Below are 17,371 nucleotides of genomic sequence, written 5' to 3'. Positions count from 1 at the left end.
GCCGCCCGTGCCGAGCCGTGCCGTGCGCTCGCTGCGGGCATCGATCGCGGACCCCGCCGGACCCCGCCGGCCGACCTTCGCCCGCGTGCGACCGCGCGGGTGCCACGCGCGAGGCGTTTCCTCGGCGAAGACCCGCACCTCGTCGGCCGACCGCTTTCAGCACCGCACTAATCTAATAAGTCGCTCAGGCGCGTGCCATGGGCGCGCTGCGAGCCCGGCCGCCGCCGGCGCCGCCGCGGCGCCGCCGCTGAGCGCCCCCGGAGCGCGGCGCCCGCGGAGCCCTGCGAGGCGCCGCCTGCGGGCGGAGCGCAGCGCTCGCGTCCGGCGACCGTAGTGAGTATGTGGCGCTGCAGCGAGCACGAGTTGCGATAACTTGTGAAACAAATGACATCGCGACTGTAACTACGCACCTACCTAGTTAGGTAGGTAATACACAATCGTCGAGCAGAAAAGAATTACCGGATTAAAATAATGTGATTTCCTCAATTTTAAGTAAAAAAAAGTGGCAGGGTAAAGATATAGGTAGCATGTCACAGAATACTAATAGTAGTGCACAGAATACACGATTATGTATAAGGTACCTGCCGTAAGGGAGAAGCAGGGGTGTAGCTGCAGAGGCCTCTCACGTGTGAAAGCAAAAATTAGTATAAAATATAGGAATACCACAATCTCTTTTTTCCCTGGTGTGCTTAAATGTGTGTAAATAATGTTTTGTGTGCCCTAAAGTTAGAAACATTACTACGTAGGTCAAGTCACTGACATAATATTTATTTTAAGCAAGCATTTTCGTTTCTTTTGTGAGAAATCTTTACCCTTAATTTGCCGCCCCAACTTATTTGGATACAGGCCCCTGCAAGGTACGCTACGCCACTGGGCAGAAGCACTGGGCAGGTATGGGCGCGGTGGCACTGGTAGGAGCCACATTGGGACTCGGGCGAAAGGAAACACAACGAAGCGAGAGGTCGGTCACTCCCCTACCTACAAAACATTTTCGATAGGTTGTAATACGTCTACCGTCTACCGTCTACCTACTGCAGCCTTTCTCGGTGAGCGAGTTCTGTTTACTAACAAACAAACTAAAAACGAGGGTATAAATCACTAGTCACTTCACACCTAATAATAATTACAATTAACTTGTTCTTAAGTGAATGATAATAAAATTGATTTATAAGCTTAGAACAATTAGATAGGGTTCAAATATTTTATGTAACATTTTATAAGCAAACCATACATAGTTTAAAATAAATAAGATATGTAATACACAATAATACATGCTTTTTCTACCTTAATTTTTAATTTCTTTGTTGGTAAACAGTACTCATCAACAAAGACTGTCGTATAGCTTCTACATTATAACACATAACAATATTTGAATTCGTTACATATCTATATATATAGGTACTCCCTACTTACAATTAATAGAAACACATATAGTAGGTACATATAATATACTATTCTTAATTATTTTTAACCGACTTCCAAAAAGGAGGAGGTTCTACGTTCGGCTGTATGTATGTTTTTTTTTTTTTTTTTTTTATGTATGTCCAGCGATAATTCCGTCATTTGTGGACCGATTTTGAAAATTCTTTTTTTGTTTTGAAGGGTTTGATTCCAGGGTGGTCCCATTTTTTTCATGTCAGGATCTGATGATGGCATCCTGGAGAAATCGAGAGGAACTTTCAAAAATTGTAGGGACGGCTAGTGCGTTTGTTAGTGTTTCCATAAGGTATTTTGAACCACTACAATTTTATGAAGGTCTGGAGTTGGTCTGATGATGGAGCTGATACACAGACGATGGAACTCGTCAACGATTTACAGCAGGTACCTTTTGTTTGGGCTTGATTTATTTGTATTGATGAAAACTTTCCACCTAGATGGGTTGTGACTGTATTAAGGGTCTGATGATGAAGACAAAGGACAGTGAAGAGAACTCCTCGACGGTTCACAGTAGCTACCTTGTGTTTGGACTTGATAAATTTGTATTGATGAGAACTTTCCACCTAGATGGGTTGTGACTGTATTAGAGGTCTGGTGATGAAGACGAAGAATAGTTAAGGGAACTCCTCGACGGTTCACAGTAGCTACCTTGTGTTTGGACTTAATAAATTTTATATTGATGAGAACTTTCCACCCATATGGATTGTGACTGCATAGGGGGTCTGGTGATGAAGACAGAGGACAGTCACCTTTCACGTTTTTCTGAATATTCCTATTACGTGTGGATAAAGGGGGAGTGAAATTTTGTACATGAGTTAAGGTAGTATTTTTAAAATTGGGATTGTAGGACTTAGGTACTTATCATAAGAAAATAACGTTTCAACTAATTGCTCATTAATTTTTGTTCACACTCAGTTAGGTGTGCTAACACTAAAAATTAAAAAATAAAAATTTTAATAAAAAAAATTCAACCGACTTCCAACTCAAAAATTAACCTAAACTAAAAAGCAAAAAATAACATGTTACCTATGTGCTACCTTCTGATCAGTTTGAAGGCGGTGCCAATCCAGTGTCATGTTTTAATGAAAGCCGTTTCTGAAAGAACCACAGAAATTGTGTAATTTAAATGGCTTGAATTAAAACATCACTGGCTTGGCACCGCCTTCAAACTGATCAGAAGGTAGCACATAGGTAAGATGTTATTTTTTGCTTTTTAGTTTAGGTTAATTTTAGAGTTGGAAGTCGGTTGAATTTTTTTTATTAAAATTTTTTCATGTTAATAAAAACATGAAACTTTACTATATTTTGTAAACGTATTACGTACCTAAGTATGTAAAGGAGATGTCTAAAATCGGGCCCACTTTTCAGAACGATACAGAAATGAAAAATGTAGGTACTAAAAATGTTGTATATATATACTAACTATATAACTAATCAAATTAGTTTTAGATAATTAGGTAGTGTATCTACCATTTGCGTATTATCCATTAATTACGGGACACCCTGTAGGTACATATGTGCCTACACTACGTACCCACTAGAATATTAGTTAAATTTTCAATAGTCAGTTTTTCTATGTATTCAAAATGTTTTAGTTTTAATTTGCCGCCCTAGGCTCCAGCCTACTCAGCTTACTGGTAAATCCGCCTCTGGCTTGTAATGTAGCTTTTTATTAAATAAATCAATATTTGTAGGTATTTTCAAGAAATATCTCGCTAAAAGTTGCTATGAGTCATGTAACCGAAAGGAATACTTTTTTACTACGTTTTGACTTAGATTCAAAATTATTGGTGATAAATTAATGAGTAATCGGTGAAAAATGGTTGATTTCGTTAATAACTGTGACTTACCTTACCTTACCTTATCAGCCGATAGACGTCCACTGCTGGACATAGGCCTCTTGCATGGACCTCCAAGCACAACGGTCTCGAGCCGCCAGCATCCAGTGGCTCCCTGCAACCCGCTTGATATCCTCGGTCCACCTAGTGGGGGGTCGCCTAACACTGCGCTTTCCGGTGCGGGGTCGCCATTCCAGCACCTTGGGACCCCAACGTCCATCGGCTCTCCGAACTACGTGGCCCGCCCATTGCCACTTCAGCTTCGCGACTCGCTGAGCTATGTCAGTGACTTGACTGTGACTTATAGGTAAAACTGTGACTTATAGGTAAGATATACATAAAGTTTTTAACTAGGCCTTGTAACCCGGAGCAGTGACCACAGAACTCTTACGAGTGAGTAGGTACAAGTACTTACCCGAACCTGGCTTGGATTAGGTAGGTACTTACTCGTACATATTTATATATTGACATAATACTTATGACCTTTCTTACGATTACAGGTAAACGAATTACGAAGGGTGTGTAGGCAAGTGTAGGTATGTAAATTGATTGTAAACCTACAGTACGACCTTGAGCGTGACGGGACCTTTGTTCGGCTGCTGATAGCTATCCGTCAATACTAATCTATCTATACATAAAATAAAATCTATAGAGAGGTCAATTCTGTACATGAAATATATTTCCAAAATAACTCAGGGCGTGATTAGTGGTCGATACTGATGCCAAAAATGCAATCAGTAAAATTTTCGTCTGCCTGTCTGTCCGTCTACAATTATTCTTCATACTCCTGGGCAGGTTATAGTATACTTTTCATCACGCTCAATAGGAGCAGAGCAGTGAAGCGAAACGGTAGAAAAACGGGAGAAGTTACTCCATTTTTACATCTAAAAATCTTTTTTACATCTGGGTCTAAGGGCGGACGAAGTCGCGGGCGTCTGCTAGTTAGTAAATAAGATAGATATTTGATGCGATCTCAGCATCAAACAGTCCTACTTAATACGTGTCTATACAGTATACTGTACATCACATACATAGTCAGTACAGTACTTATGTGTCGCAGGCGGCGGCGGGCGGCGGGCGCGCGGGCGGCGAGCGGCGGGCGGCATGCCGGGCGGGCGGCGGGGGCTCGTGGCCCCGCAGAACACCTTCCTGGAGAACATCATCCGCCGCTCCTCGTCGCAGCGTGCGTGCCAGCCTAGCCTAGCTCTGCCCCCACACCCCCCCCCACTCCACCCTCCCGACAGTCGCGTCCCGCTGTAGGCTGCAACCAGCGCCAACAACACGACAAAACACAATCGGACCGGTGACGTCCTCGAAGAAACGTTTTGAGAACAAACCATTAGAGTATTTTTTTTTGTCACCTGTTTTATCGATCATGCAATAGGTTGCGTAACCGCATTACGACTTTCGCCTTCGTCTCAAAGCCGCGGCCATTGAAAGTCTTCTCGAGCGACAGATGTCTCGTCTCCACCGAGCGAGCGCCGGCGCTGCGCCTACAGCGGGTGGACGCACTCTGATCGCTCTGCAGCGATCGTAGGTCGGCCGGCCGACTGCCGGTGTCGCCGACGGGGCCCGCGGCTCCGGGCGGGGCTCCGTCGGCGCCGCCGCGCGCACCCACACGAGCGCTTGTTGCAGCAGACAGCAGCTTCCTGCTCGCCAACGCGCAGATCGTGGACTACCCCATCGTGTACTGCAACGAGACGTTCTGCAAGATGAGCGGCTACAACCGCGCCGAGGTGATGCAGAAGTCGTGCCGGTAGGTGTCGCGGGTGTCGCGCGGCCGGCGCCGCCGCGGACCGCGCGCGCTGACGTCAGCTCTGCGCAGGTGCTCGTGGATGTTCGGCGAGCTGACGGAGAAGGAGGCGGTGGAGCGGGTGGACCGCGCGCTGGACCACCACCTGGCCGACCAGTTCGAGATCCTGCTCTACAAGAAGAACCGTACGTGTCGCCCTCCGCCCTCCGCCCTCCGCCCGGCTGCAGGCATTCCTGTCTTTTGACATTTATTTGATTTCTATTTAAAGTTAAAATAATAACGGAAACAGACAATGCGCAACAAATTATAAAAACTGTACCAGTCTTATGATATTTTATACTAAAGATAGGTTACGTGCCTACAAAATCACCGCCACGAGTGATCCGACTTGAGCGACTCCACTGAGCGCACACATGCACAAGTTTGTGTTTAATTCCATTATATATTTATGTTTATATAGTGTTTACATATACTAAACACATTACTCGACCTTATATTTAGGTATTATTTGTTTAAGTAACTTTCGTTGTTTAATAAGCGACTAAATGAAATTAAGACAATTATACACATTTTTCCATCTCAGATTTGATGCGCTATAGCCCTATCTCTAGTATAAAAAAGTTGTCTTTAGGTCGTCTGTAGGTTAGGTTGTTGTTGTAAAGCATATTTTCCAGATGTGGGGATCGAACCCATGACCTTTGATGTAGGAGTCAGGGACTCTACCCACTGCGCCATTTGGACATCAGATAGTTGCCGTAGTGATTCATTTCATACGTAAAGCTGTTGTTCCGACGTGTGGCATCCGCACCAGCTACTGCGTGTAGCAGTCAGCGACACTGACGCCGCCGGTGCTGCGCAGGCACGCCGCTGTGGCTGCTGGTGCACGTGGCGCCCATCCGCAACGAGCGCGAGCTGGTGGTGCTGTTCCTGCTCACCTTCCGCGACATCACGGCGCTCAAGCAGCCCATCGACGCCGACGACCCCAAGGGAGGCGAGTACTGCCGCGGTAGTGCGCACAGCGCGCGCCCCACACCCGCTCTCACACTCTGCGCGTACGGTACAGCGCGCGCTCACACCCGCTCTCACACTCTGCGCGTACGGTACAGCGCGCGCTCACACCCGCTCTCACACTCTGCGCGTACGGTACAGCGCGCGCTCACACCCGCTCTCACACTCTGCGCGTACGGTACAGCGCGCGCTCACACCCGCTCTCACACTGTGCGCGTACGGTAAAGCGCACGCTCACACCCGCTCTCACACTCTGCGCGTACGGTACAGCGCACGCCCCACACCCGCTCTCACACTCTGCGCGTACGGTACAGCGCGCGCTCACACCCGCTCTCACACTGTGCGCGTACGGTAAAGCGCACGCTCACACCCGCTCTCACACTCTGCGCGTACGGTACAGCGCACGCCCCACACCCGCTCTCACACTCTGCGCGTACGGTACAGCGCGCGCTCACACCCGCTCTCACACTCTGCGCGTACGGTACAGCGCGCGCTCACACCCGCTCTCACACTCTGCGCGTACGGTACAGCGCACGCTCACCCCCGCTCTCACACTGTCTGCGCGTACGGTACAGCGCACGCTCACCCCCGCTCTCACACTGTCTGCGCGTACGGTACAGCGCACGCTCACCCCCGCTCTCACACTCTGCGCGTACGGTACAGCGCGCGCTCACACTCTGTCTGCGCAGGGCTCAGCAAGTTCGCCAAGCTGGCGCGCAGCGTGACGCGCTCGCGCTCCGTGCTGGTGTCGGCGCTGCCGGCGCTGAAGGAGCCGGCCCGCACGAGCCAGCTCGCGCACGTGCTGTCGCTGTCGGGCGACGTGCTGCCGCAGTACCGCCAGGAGGCGCCCAAGACGCCGCCGCACATCCTGCTGCACTACTGCGCGTTCAAGGCCATCTGGGACTGGATCATCCTGTGCCTCACCTTCTACACGGCCATCATGGTGCCCTACAACGTGGCCTTCAAGAACAAGACCAGCGAGGACGTGTCGCTCCTCGTCATCGACTCCATCGTGGACGTGGTGTTCTTCATCGACATCGTGCTCAACTTCCACACCACGTTCGTGGGCGCGGGCGGCGAGGTGGTGAGCGACCCGCACGTCATCCGCAAGAACTACTTCAAGTCGTGGTTCCTCATCGACCTGCTGTCGTGCCTGCCGTACGACGTTTTCAACGCCTTCGACCACGACGAGGACGGCATCGGCAGCCTGTTCTCCGCGCTCAAGGTGGTGCGGCTGCTGCGGCTGGGCCGCGTGGTGCGCAAGCTGGACCGCTACCTGGAGTACGGCGCCGCCATGCTCATCCTGCTGCTGTGCTTCTACATGCTGGTGGCGCACTGGCTGGCGTGCGTGTGGTACAGCATCGGCCGCTCCGACGCCGACTCGGGCCTGCAGTACTCCTGGCTGTGGAAGCTGGCCAACGTCACGCAGAGCCCCTACGCCTACGTGTGGTCCAACGAGTCGGACGGGCCCGAGCTGGTCAACGGCCCGTCGCGCAAGACCATGTACGTCACGGCGCTGTACTTCACCATGACCTGCATGACCTCCGTGGGCTTCGGCAACGTCGCCGCCGAGACCGATAACGAGAAGATCTTCACCATCTGCATGATGATCGTGGCAGGTGCCGGACCTCTTCTCTTATTAGCCGGTGCACGCGCGCGGCGCCCGCGCAGCGCTCTGCGTCGGGCGCCGCGCCTCCCCCCTCCCCCTCCCTCGCTTGTTGCGCTTCCGTTGAGTCTTCGTATGAGTTGCCGCCCCCTCCCCGCCCCCCGTGCAGGCCCACGCAGCGTCGCGGTGACGGGAGATACAGCGCGCGCCCGCCGCGCTGCCAGCGCCCGCGAGCGGCGCCGCGGCGGGCGCGACGTACGCCGCCGCGCGGCTCGAGCCGCTCTCGAGCCGCGCGGCGGCCGCGCGCGCTCTGACGCGATAGCTTTGTTTTCGCAGCGCTGCTGTACGCGACCATCTTCGGCCACGTCACCACCATCATCCAGCAGATGACGTCGGCCACGGCCAAGTACCACGACATGCTCAACAACGTGCGCGAGTTCATGAAGCTGCACGAGGTGCCCAAGGCGCTGAGCGAGCGCGTCATGGACTATGTCGTCTCCACCTGGGCCATGACCAAGGGCCTGGACACGGACAAGGTGCGCGCCGCCGGCCGCGCCACTCACGCCCGCGCGCCCGCCGGCCGCGCCACTCACCGCCGGCCGCGCCCGCGCGCCCGCCGGCCGCGCCCGCGCGCCCGCCGGCCGCGCCACTCACCGCCCGCGCCCGCCTTGCAGGTGCTGAACTACTGCCCCAAGGACATGAAGGCGGACATCTGCGTGCACCTCAACCGCAAGGTGTTCAACGAGCACCCCGCCTTCCGCCTGGCGTCCGACGGCTGCCTGCGCGCGCTCGCCATGCACTTCCACATGTCGCACTCGGCGCCCGGTGACCTGCTGTACCACACGGGCGAGTCCATCGACTCGCTGTGCTTCATCGTCACCGGCAGCCTCGAGGTCATCCAGGACGACGAGGTGGTGGCCATCCTGGGTGAGTGCAGCCCGCGCCGCGCGCGCGCGCGTCCGCCGCGTCTCACGCCCGCTCTCTGCGCAGGCAAGGGCGACGTGTTCGGCGACTCGTTCTGGAAGGACAGCGCCGTGGGGCAGTCGGCCGCCAACGTGCGCGCGCTCACCTACTGCGACCTGCACACCATCAAGCGCGACCGCCTGCTGGAGGTGCTGGACTTCTACCAGGCCTTCGCCAACAGCTTCGCGCGCAACCTCACGCTCACCTACAACCTGCGCCACCGCCTCATCTTCCGCAAGGTGGCCGACGTGCGGCGCGAGCGCGAGCTCATGGAGCGCCGCAAGCGCGAGCCGCAGCTGGAGCAGGCGCAGGACCACCTCGTGCGCAAGATCTTCTCGCGCTTCCGCCGAGAGCGTAGCGTGGCCGCCGCGCCGCCGCGCGCCGCGCCGCCCGCCGCGCTCGCCGCCGCGCTGCACGCCGCGCCCGCGCCCGACGACGACGACGCGCGCGCCAGCGGCACCACCAGCGGCTCCGACAGCCGCGCGGGCAGCGGCGGCGCGGCGCGCGGCAAGTGGGGCCGCCTGCTGGCCGGCGGCTCGCTCGACGCGCCCGACGCGCCGCGCGCCGCCTTCACGCGCTCGCTCAGCGCGCGCGACCGCCCCGCGCCGCCCGCCGCGCCGCTCGCCTTCGGCCGCGGCCGCGCCGGCAGCGTGCTGGGCGCCGCCGCGCGCCGCGAGCCCATCGACGAAGAGGCCGACGAGCGCAAGCCTTCACCGCCGGCCGCTGCGCCCGCGCCCGCGCCCGCCCCCGCGCCCGCGCCGGCTCCCGCCCCGGCGCCCGCGCCGGCTCCCGCACCCGCGCCTGCGCCCGTCGCCACCCTCGCGCCCGCCGCCGCGCCCGCCCCCGCGCCCGCGTCGCACGACGCCGCGCTGGCCGAGCTGCGCCGGGACGTGCGCAACGAGGTGCAACGCCTTCAGCAAAAGGTACCTCAAAAGCCCGTGTAGGTATACCTATACCTGCGACGATCTCGACACATTTCGACGAGGAGGTAGAGGTATTGTATGAGGATATCTCAAAAGCCATACATGCCTCGAACTCCTATTACAATATTACAATATTGTAACAGTTATACACCACTACTCAAAAGCCTGTTGAAAATTTGGCTAAAGATCTAATGAAAACTACTTTTATCAACAGTAATCTGCATTGTTTTCTGCCGCGTAGATCCACCTTGGGGTTTCTCTGCGTGATCGAATCAGAAATGAGGCGATCCGCAAGAGACCCAAAGTCACTGACATAGCTCAGCGAGTCGCGAAGGTGAAGTGGCAATGGGCAGGCCACATAGTTCGAAAAATTTTAATAAAAAAAATTCAACCGACTTCCAACTCAAAAATTAGCCTAAACTAAAAATGTGTGCTACCTTCTGATCAGTTTGTAGGCGGTGTCCTCGGTCTCGGTCGGTCCACCCAGCAGCAGAAGCGGGTTGCAGGGAGCAGCTGGATGCTGGCGGCTCGAGACCGTTTTGTTTGGAAGTCTATGCAAGAGGCCTATGTCCAGCAGTGGACGTCCGTCGGCTGATGATGATGATGACGATATACTGTTTCAATTGAATTTTGTGACATTGGCAATTATTTAGACTACTAGTAATCCCCTCATAATACCATGCAATCGATTTTTTATTTTTTATTTATTTTTATTTGGACACTAACAGATTACAATTAAATACCAATACATATACACAAACAACAAGAAACAAAATACAAGAACTAAAATAATAGATGTATAATTGTAAATCTAACTATAGGTAGTCACAACATGCTTATTTTAATTATTATTAGTTTAACAAATTAAACAAAAAACAAACCCAAGAAAAAAAACAGAAAAGGAAAAGAAACTAAGAATAAAAATTATTATAACACATAGAAATAAAAATAATATTTCAAAAACTAAATTTTTTAATTTTTTTAGGGTTCCGAACGTACATAGTACAAAAACGGAACCCTTATACTCTCGCACACATTTTAATCTATGTCTGTTTTCTCCGAATGTACCAATCCAGTTGAAATTTGGTACACGTATCAATTGGTGTGACCTAAATAGGGGTGTATCGCGAATGGCTAAAGAATATAGGGGGACTTATAGGGGGTAAGATGGAAAGTTGAAAAAAAAAACTTTTACAAACTTCATTGTGTGATACATTAAATGAAAGGTCTTGTAAAAAGAATTTAAATTTTTTTTTTGGAATTTATGAAAAATTACCTTTCAAGTTATTTAAACAAATAGACGACAATTGACCATACCTTTTTTCTCCGAAACTACTGAATCTAAAATTTTGAAAATACAGAAATAAGCTTTTTACTTGAAGATTTCTGGAAAATTTTGAAACTCTAAAATTTTTCAATATGAAGGTCACTTTTGGGGGGCAAGATGGAAAATACAAAAATATTTGTATTCAAACTGCATTATGCGACACATCAAATGAAAGGTTAAGAGGATTTTAAAAATTAAAAAAAAAAATTTTAAACTGCATCGTGTGAGACTGATATTTTTTGGAATTTTGAAATAAATAGTTTCCAAGTTATTCAAGAAAATAGACCATTCCCCCCTTTTCTCCGAAAGTACCAAACCTAAAATAAAATAAAAATACTGAAATTAGCTTTCTACTTGAAGATTTTCGGAAAACCTCAGAAATATAAAATTTTTGAATATGAGGTCACTTTTGGGATGCAAGATGTAAAACACGAAAAAAAAGTTCCAACTGCATCATGTGACACATCAAATGAGAGAACTTATGTAGAGGATCTCAAATATTTTTTTTTGTAATTTATGAATTTTAATGAGATTAAAACAAACGACAAAGATTTTTTTGATGATTGAACTTCAGTCGTCACCAGGACATTTTTGTTAAACAAAATAAAATATCAATTAAAATATTAAGTTTTTAACTTATATGCTTTGTAAAGTCAAGAGCAAAAACTATACTATAGTACTATATAGAACTACTAGGATATAAATTTTAAACATAGTAAATATCCCAACAGTTCTATAGAACTTTAGGTATGGGGTACTACTGGGATGCACCTGCAACCGCCATTATGCGTCCTCCGGGAAGGAGACCATCCGGGATTATGTGTATGCGATTTAATTGTTATTTCTATGTGCCGACTGCTATTGTGCCGCATTTCCGTCCTCAGATGGGCCGCGTCGAGGAGCTGCTGACCATCCTAGCCGCGCGCCTCGGCGCCGACCCGCCCGATGCCGCGCCCGACGCGAGCGAGCGCCACGAGCGCGCCGAGCGCGCCGAGCGCCCCGACCGCCTGGAGCGGGCCGACGGCGGCGCGCTCGCCAGGAAGCGGCGGAGCAAGGCGCGCAGCAAGGGCGCCGCCCCGCAGGCGCCCACGCCGCCCACGCCCGGCGAGTCGCCCGGCGAGGCGGCGGCGCGGCGGCGCGACTTCGTGTAGCGTGCGGCGGCGGGCGGCGCCCAGTAGCCCGCCCGCCCGCCGCGGCCGCGCGACCGGCGGCTCCGAGCCGGAGCCGCGTGAGTGCGCCGGCCGCCGGACGTTTCTCCCGTTTCTTTTGTTGTGTACTTATCCTAGGTGTAAGAGATATGGCGCCACGCGGCGCGCGGGGCGCGGCCGACGACTGGCGATTTGTCGCTTACGGTAGTCCGTTTTTGAGATGCTTTATTCTGCTTTTTATTACATAATAATAAGGTTTGAATACTGCCGCACGCCGGGAGCGAGGCAGCGCCCCGCCCCGCGCGTCCCGCGCGTCCCGGCGCCTACAGCACTGTTGTATAGCAATACTAATATTATGATGATACATATAGGTACATGAAAGGTTCGATTTAAGAGTTTGTAAAAATATAATATTGTATTTAAATACACCGTATACACTTATAAACACTATCCACGTCCGGAATGCGATGCCCTCTCCCGACCGCTCGCCGACCGCACGTCGACCGCACTTCGAACGCAGCGCGGTCACTGTCGGCTCTCTGCGGCAGTGGCGCAGTGCGCGTGCGACACCTGACTTATTTATAAAATCTGAACTGAGTATATTTAAAAGTATCTACTGAGCGATCGTGTATATTTGGAGAGAGTTGTTATACATATTTGGAGAGATCAGAAATGCCTTGTTATTGTATAAAAAGTTTATTTCAGTATAGTTATACCTATGTATAGTGACACTCGGTCGTGCTACATATCTCGGCGAGGCATGCGAGCCCTAGGGCGCCGGCGCTCTGTGCGAACTCCGCCGACGGTCGCGTCGCGGTCGCGCCGGGCAGTGCGCGCGACGAGCGACGGCGCGATGAGCGGCGATGCGATGCGAGCACGGCGAAGTTTCGCTGCGACAACGTCGCGATCACTGTTATGTCACCTATCTGTTTCCTTGTTAATGTTTTATAATAAATTCTAATAATTCAGTTCCTTAGTTCACGAGTGCCCCTTTTCGTCAACTTTTTTTCAACAGACATTTGTTTATAACGTGTCCTAAGTGGCCATAGACGGCAAAACAGTATATTTTTGATCAAATATTTACCCCACTAGAAGATTCGAGAGTTATAAGTAGATATATATTATGTATAATATATGCCAATGAGTCTTACAGTTCCACACTTGCGATTTGCTATTTATAGTACATTGCTGCAGCGGCCGGCAAGAAAGGCATTGATGGACGAACGTGTGAATGTGGGCCGAGGCGAAGTCGAGGCACACGTACGTAAGTCCATTAATGCCTTGCGGCCAAGGCTTGTATAGTACTTTTCTCAAATATTGCGCGGAAATTAAACCAAGTAGTACAATTCAGAACTTTTATTTGAAAATCCAATTATTGAATGTACAATTCTTGAAATGTAATGTGGATTTGAGATAATTGTAACGAGGTTGAAGTTTGTTGTATACTAGTGTCTTCGGCGTGATTCCGAATTTCAAAGTTTTGATGGGAAGTGGGTGCTGTCGTTCATTGTACGTGTACTATTGTAAAACCAATGACGAAGTTGACGAACAACTAATGACAATAGTTTTTTACGCACCAAAGTATTTTTTTTTCACTAAACAGCTTTCTATGTGCAAGCCAGTTTGAAATTTAAATTTAACCTTTGATAAGATTCCAAGCATGTTTGAGAAAAATATTTCATTTCTTTTCAAATAAAAAATATTTCAATTAAATTAATTTTTTGTGATGTTTGAAGAAAACCAATTTGTTATTCATAGTAAACTAGCTGACGCCGCGCGGTTTCACCCGCGTGGTTCTCGTTCCCGTAGGAATATGGAGATAATATAGCTTATAGCCTTCCTCGATAAATGGGCTATCTAACACTGTAAGAATTTTTCAAATCGGACCAGTAGTTCCTGAGATTAGCGCGTTCAATCAAACAAACTCTTCAGCTTTATAATATTAGTATAGATTACTGCAGCGGCATTATTTTTTTTACAAAATCTCACTCGACATAAATTTCTCGTGACATATTCAGTTGCATTTGAAAAATAACCCCAACCCTAAATTTTGACCCTTTTTCCATAATAAGACAAAACAGTGTTCGCCGGGATACAACTTCTGCAAGTGGTAATTGATTGCTTTTTTAAAATCCTCCAGGTACTCGTAGGTACATTCTGTTTTACAAATCCTCCAGGTACTCGTAGGTATAGGTATAGGTATTTTAAATTGACACATTTTCATATTTTCCAGTGATCTTAAAAAAAAGTTGGCGAAATAGGCAATTGTGAACTACTGGTGGTTCGGCGCAGTGAGCGGTGCGGATGCGGATGCGTCAACACAACTCGATCCGTTTCACATAATGTTTGCATTAAATATATTATGTCGTACTGACAAAACACACACACAGCACACGCTATCCACACTAGACATCCTCGACCTTACTTCGTTCGTACACAAACCTTAGAGTCGTGTCATGTCATGTCATGAGTATAGTTGACTGCAAAAGCACCGCCAACACGCGCGCGCCGCACCGAGCCGCACGTGCGCTGCAACGAGCCGCAAGCGCGCCGCACCCTGCCGCACGCGCGCCGCACCCTGCCGCACGCGCGCCACACTCTGCCGCACGCGCGCCGCACATGGCGAACTGCGCAAGCCGCTACCAAGCTAAGCCGCTACCTACTACCTACTGTCTTTATAATGAGAATTATAATGATATGAAAATATTTCGTTGTTTTATTTATTAAAAGCTTTTATTTAACTTGCAATGTACGTAGGATGTTACGGTTTTTTCGGTTTTCAGGACTTTGAGCCCTAAGATTAGACTAGCTTTTTGTAAAGGCTCGCGTCTTTTCATAAAGGTTAAAAGCCGAAAGAGCTCCGAAATTAGAATAGCATAGTTAGCTGTGTGATGCCATTCTAATAATTCAAAATGGCAATACGACTTACGAGTATCAACACGCCAACAATATGGGGTACTTCGACTTAGTATCGAAAAAATATCGAACTCACCTGAAGCGAAAAGAGTCTTTGAATATGGTTAAGCATTGAAAGTTACGTATAATCGCGCTCTCCGAACACTCTAGTTTGAATTTCATAATTTCCGACTTTTGGGGTACTTCGACTTAGTATCGAAAAAATATCGAAGTCACCTGAAGCGAAAAGAGTCTTTGAATATGGTTAAGCATTGAAAGTTATGTATAATCGCGCTCTCAGAACACGCTTGTTTGAATTTCATAATTTGTTTTTTTTTTTTTTTTTTTAATAATAAAACTACGCATGCTGTTACTATTATAATGTAACATTCTTGGATCTATGAGAGATTCAACTTTATTGATTAAAAACTTTATCAATAAATTATGCGCTGATTAGTGCGCGCCACTCCACCGTGAAGCGACAACTTAATTCGCGGGAGCGGGAGGAGAACAGGGTTTTTTTTTTTTTTTCCTGTAATATGACTTCTTTTCTAGGTCTGGACTGTATATTTCTATTTTTCTTGTCTCTTTCTATTGCAATTATTTCTTGTCTCTTAGTATTTTCTCTTTATTTATTTATTTGTTTTTTTTTTTTTTTTTTTTTTTCCCCTTTGTCCTCCTCCGCCATAATGAACGATAGTGCATGTACTACTTTGACAATTTTCTGGTAAGTATCGACAACTACTATTTACATAACTTACTACTTATACTACTTACTAATGCTTATATCATTACATTCTTATACTATATATTATTTACAGTACAATACGATAACAAAGGAGACAACACTACTGACATTGCTTACAACTAATAATACTACTAATATTGATGATTAACTCTATATATATATATATTTAAGTACAACATTCTAACTACATATTGAAACTACTAACATTGATCAAATCTAACTAAAAATACTGCTAATTTAGGTGATTACATAGAGATTCTATCTAACTTTATTCTTATGGCGGGTTTTAAACAAAGAAAATCAGTTCTTTGAAACAACAGACGTTTAATGTCAAATAAAACCCACTATTACACAATATTGAACATATAAAACCGAACATTTACAACAGAGGTAAAGATATGCGAGAAACAAACGCTACGGACTTCCCTGAGTACGTAAGGGAGCAAGCATAACCGCGCGTACGCATAGCTCGATGGTTCGGAACGCACTGAAGGGTAGAGGCGGCGGGCGGCGGGCGTCGACATGAAGATAGAGACGCTCGCCCGCCGATCGGAGAGGCCGCTCGGGTTTACGATAGTAACCGAGTATAACTTAATACAGGCGCTATAGTCTCCCCCTCCAAGTCACGAATACGCCTCGGGAGTGACTTGGCAGATCTACCTTTTTACGCTTTGAGAGGAGTTGTCCCTCAGAGAGATAAGGCGTCAACCCACTGACATGGTACTTCCCTAACAATACCCCATCCTTATCTTCCACTTCAAATGATATAGGGCTAACAAGACGACGAATGCGATATGGTCCATCCCGACGGGGACCGAACTTTGCCATATACCCTTGAGCGGCAGAGCTAAGTCGGGGGTTCTCTAATAAGACCAGATCACCTACCTGGTATGAAGGCTCTTCACGACGATGTTTATCAGCTACAGCCTTGCGTCTGTCCTGTTGCCTCTTCACTTGATCAGCTACCTTTGGCAGACGAGCAGCATCATTTTTAAAATACTGAATCATTTTCTTAATTTCCGGATCTGCGAGCTGGGTGGCTGTAATTTTATCAGGCGACCTGTGAGGCAAGTCGGCACCCACAGCAAAGGCACTCGCGTCCGTTCGGAGAATAAAAGGCTCGTTAAAATCCGGTTGTCTGGGGATCGGGCTAGAACTAAGTCTTACCTTTAACTGCTCAAAAGCATTCGACTCATCCTCCCCCCAGTGCCAACGTCGTTTTTTCGTTGTAAGATCAGTAAGTGGACGTGCAACCTCAGAGAACTGAGGAATAAACTTCCGAAACCAAGAGCAGGTCTGTAAAAAGGTTCTCAACTCTTTAAGGTTTTTCGGAGGTTTCATGTCCAGCACAGCTTGTACTTTACCTGGATCAATACCTACCACGTGATCTAAGTACTTCAGCTTTGGTCTCGCAACAACACACTTGTCTCGGTTGATTATAATCCCTTCTGCTAACATTCTGTCAACCTTCGGTCGCATGTTTACCCTTTTGGCTGGATTCACCCTATAGGGAGGTACTGAAATAGGTGCGCACTCACCAGTATCGATTCGATGAACAGCAAACTTAGTGGGAGCTCCCCCTGGCTGGAAGATATCTTCATTCTTCTCCACTAAAGCCGATAAAGCATCCCGTTGCTGTGAGTCTAAAGAAGAACCTTCCTCTTCTCGTAACTGCAACTGCACCGCTGAGCACCGAATAGTCTCTTCCAGAGACTCATACTCCAG

At 48.7% G+C, this 17,371-nt stretch overlaps 1 protein-coding gene across 2 annotated transcripts; it reads left to right on the top strand.

Moving 5' to 3' along the window:
- The first annotated feature begins 1,906 nt into the window (after nt 1-1,906).
- LOC112051769 (potassium voltage-gated channel protein eag) lies at nt 1,907-14,709 on the top strand. Of its 2 annotated transcripts, XR_008251556.1 has the most exons (10): nt 1,907-4,458; nt 4,911-5,031; nt 5,101-5,213; nt 5,888-6,019; nt 6,726-7,655; nt 7,979-8,178; nt 8,317-8,569; nt 8,633-9,528; nt 11,740-14,153; nt 14,191-14,709. XR_008251556.1 is itself a non-coding variant. In XM_052886103.1 (9 exons), exons 1-9 carry the CDS (start codon nt 4,380-4,382, stop codon nt 12,004-12,006), a joined length of 2,991 nt encoding a protein of 996 aa, XP_052742063.1. In that variant the 5' UTR covers nt 1,907-4,379; the 3' UTR covers nt 12,007-14,709. The 2 variants fall into 2 exon arrangements, 1 of the variants encoding a protein (XP_052742063.1); XM_052886103.1 differs by having other exon boundaries at nt 11,740-14,709.
- Nucleotides 14,710-17,371: the final 2,662 nt, after the last annotated feature.

This window comes from Bicyclus anynana, chromosome 16 (genome assembly GCF_947172395.1).
Source record: "Bicyclus anynana chromosome 16, ilBicAnyn1.1, whole genome shotgun sequence".
Classification (NCBI taxonomy): Eukaryota; Metazoa; Arthropoda; class Insecta; order Lepidoptera; family Nymphalidae; genus Bicyclus; species Bicyclus anynana.
The sequence above is the reverse complement of the archived record's forward strand: the minus strand, read 5'-3'. Positions and strand labels throughout refer to the sequence as shown.

Bases quoted from the DNA above. Each gene is read 5' to 3' on its own strand.
- LOC112051769 (XM_052886103.1), top strand. From the start codon at position 4,380: ATGCCGGGCGGGCGGCGGGGGCTCGTGGCCCCGCAGAACACCTTCCTG. The intron at 6,020-6,725 runs GCGAGTACTGCC...CTGTCTGCGCAG, and splicing joins CGCCGACGACCCCAAGGGAG to GGCTCAGCAAGTTCGCCAAG. The intron at 9,529-11,739 runs GTACCTCAAAAG...TTCCGTCCTCAG, and splicing joins TGCAACGCCTTCAGCAAAAG to ATGGGCCGCGTCGAGGAGCT.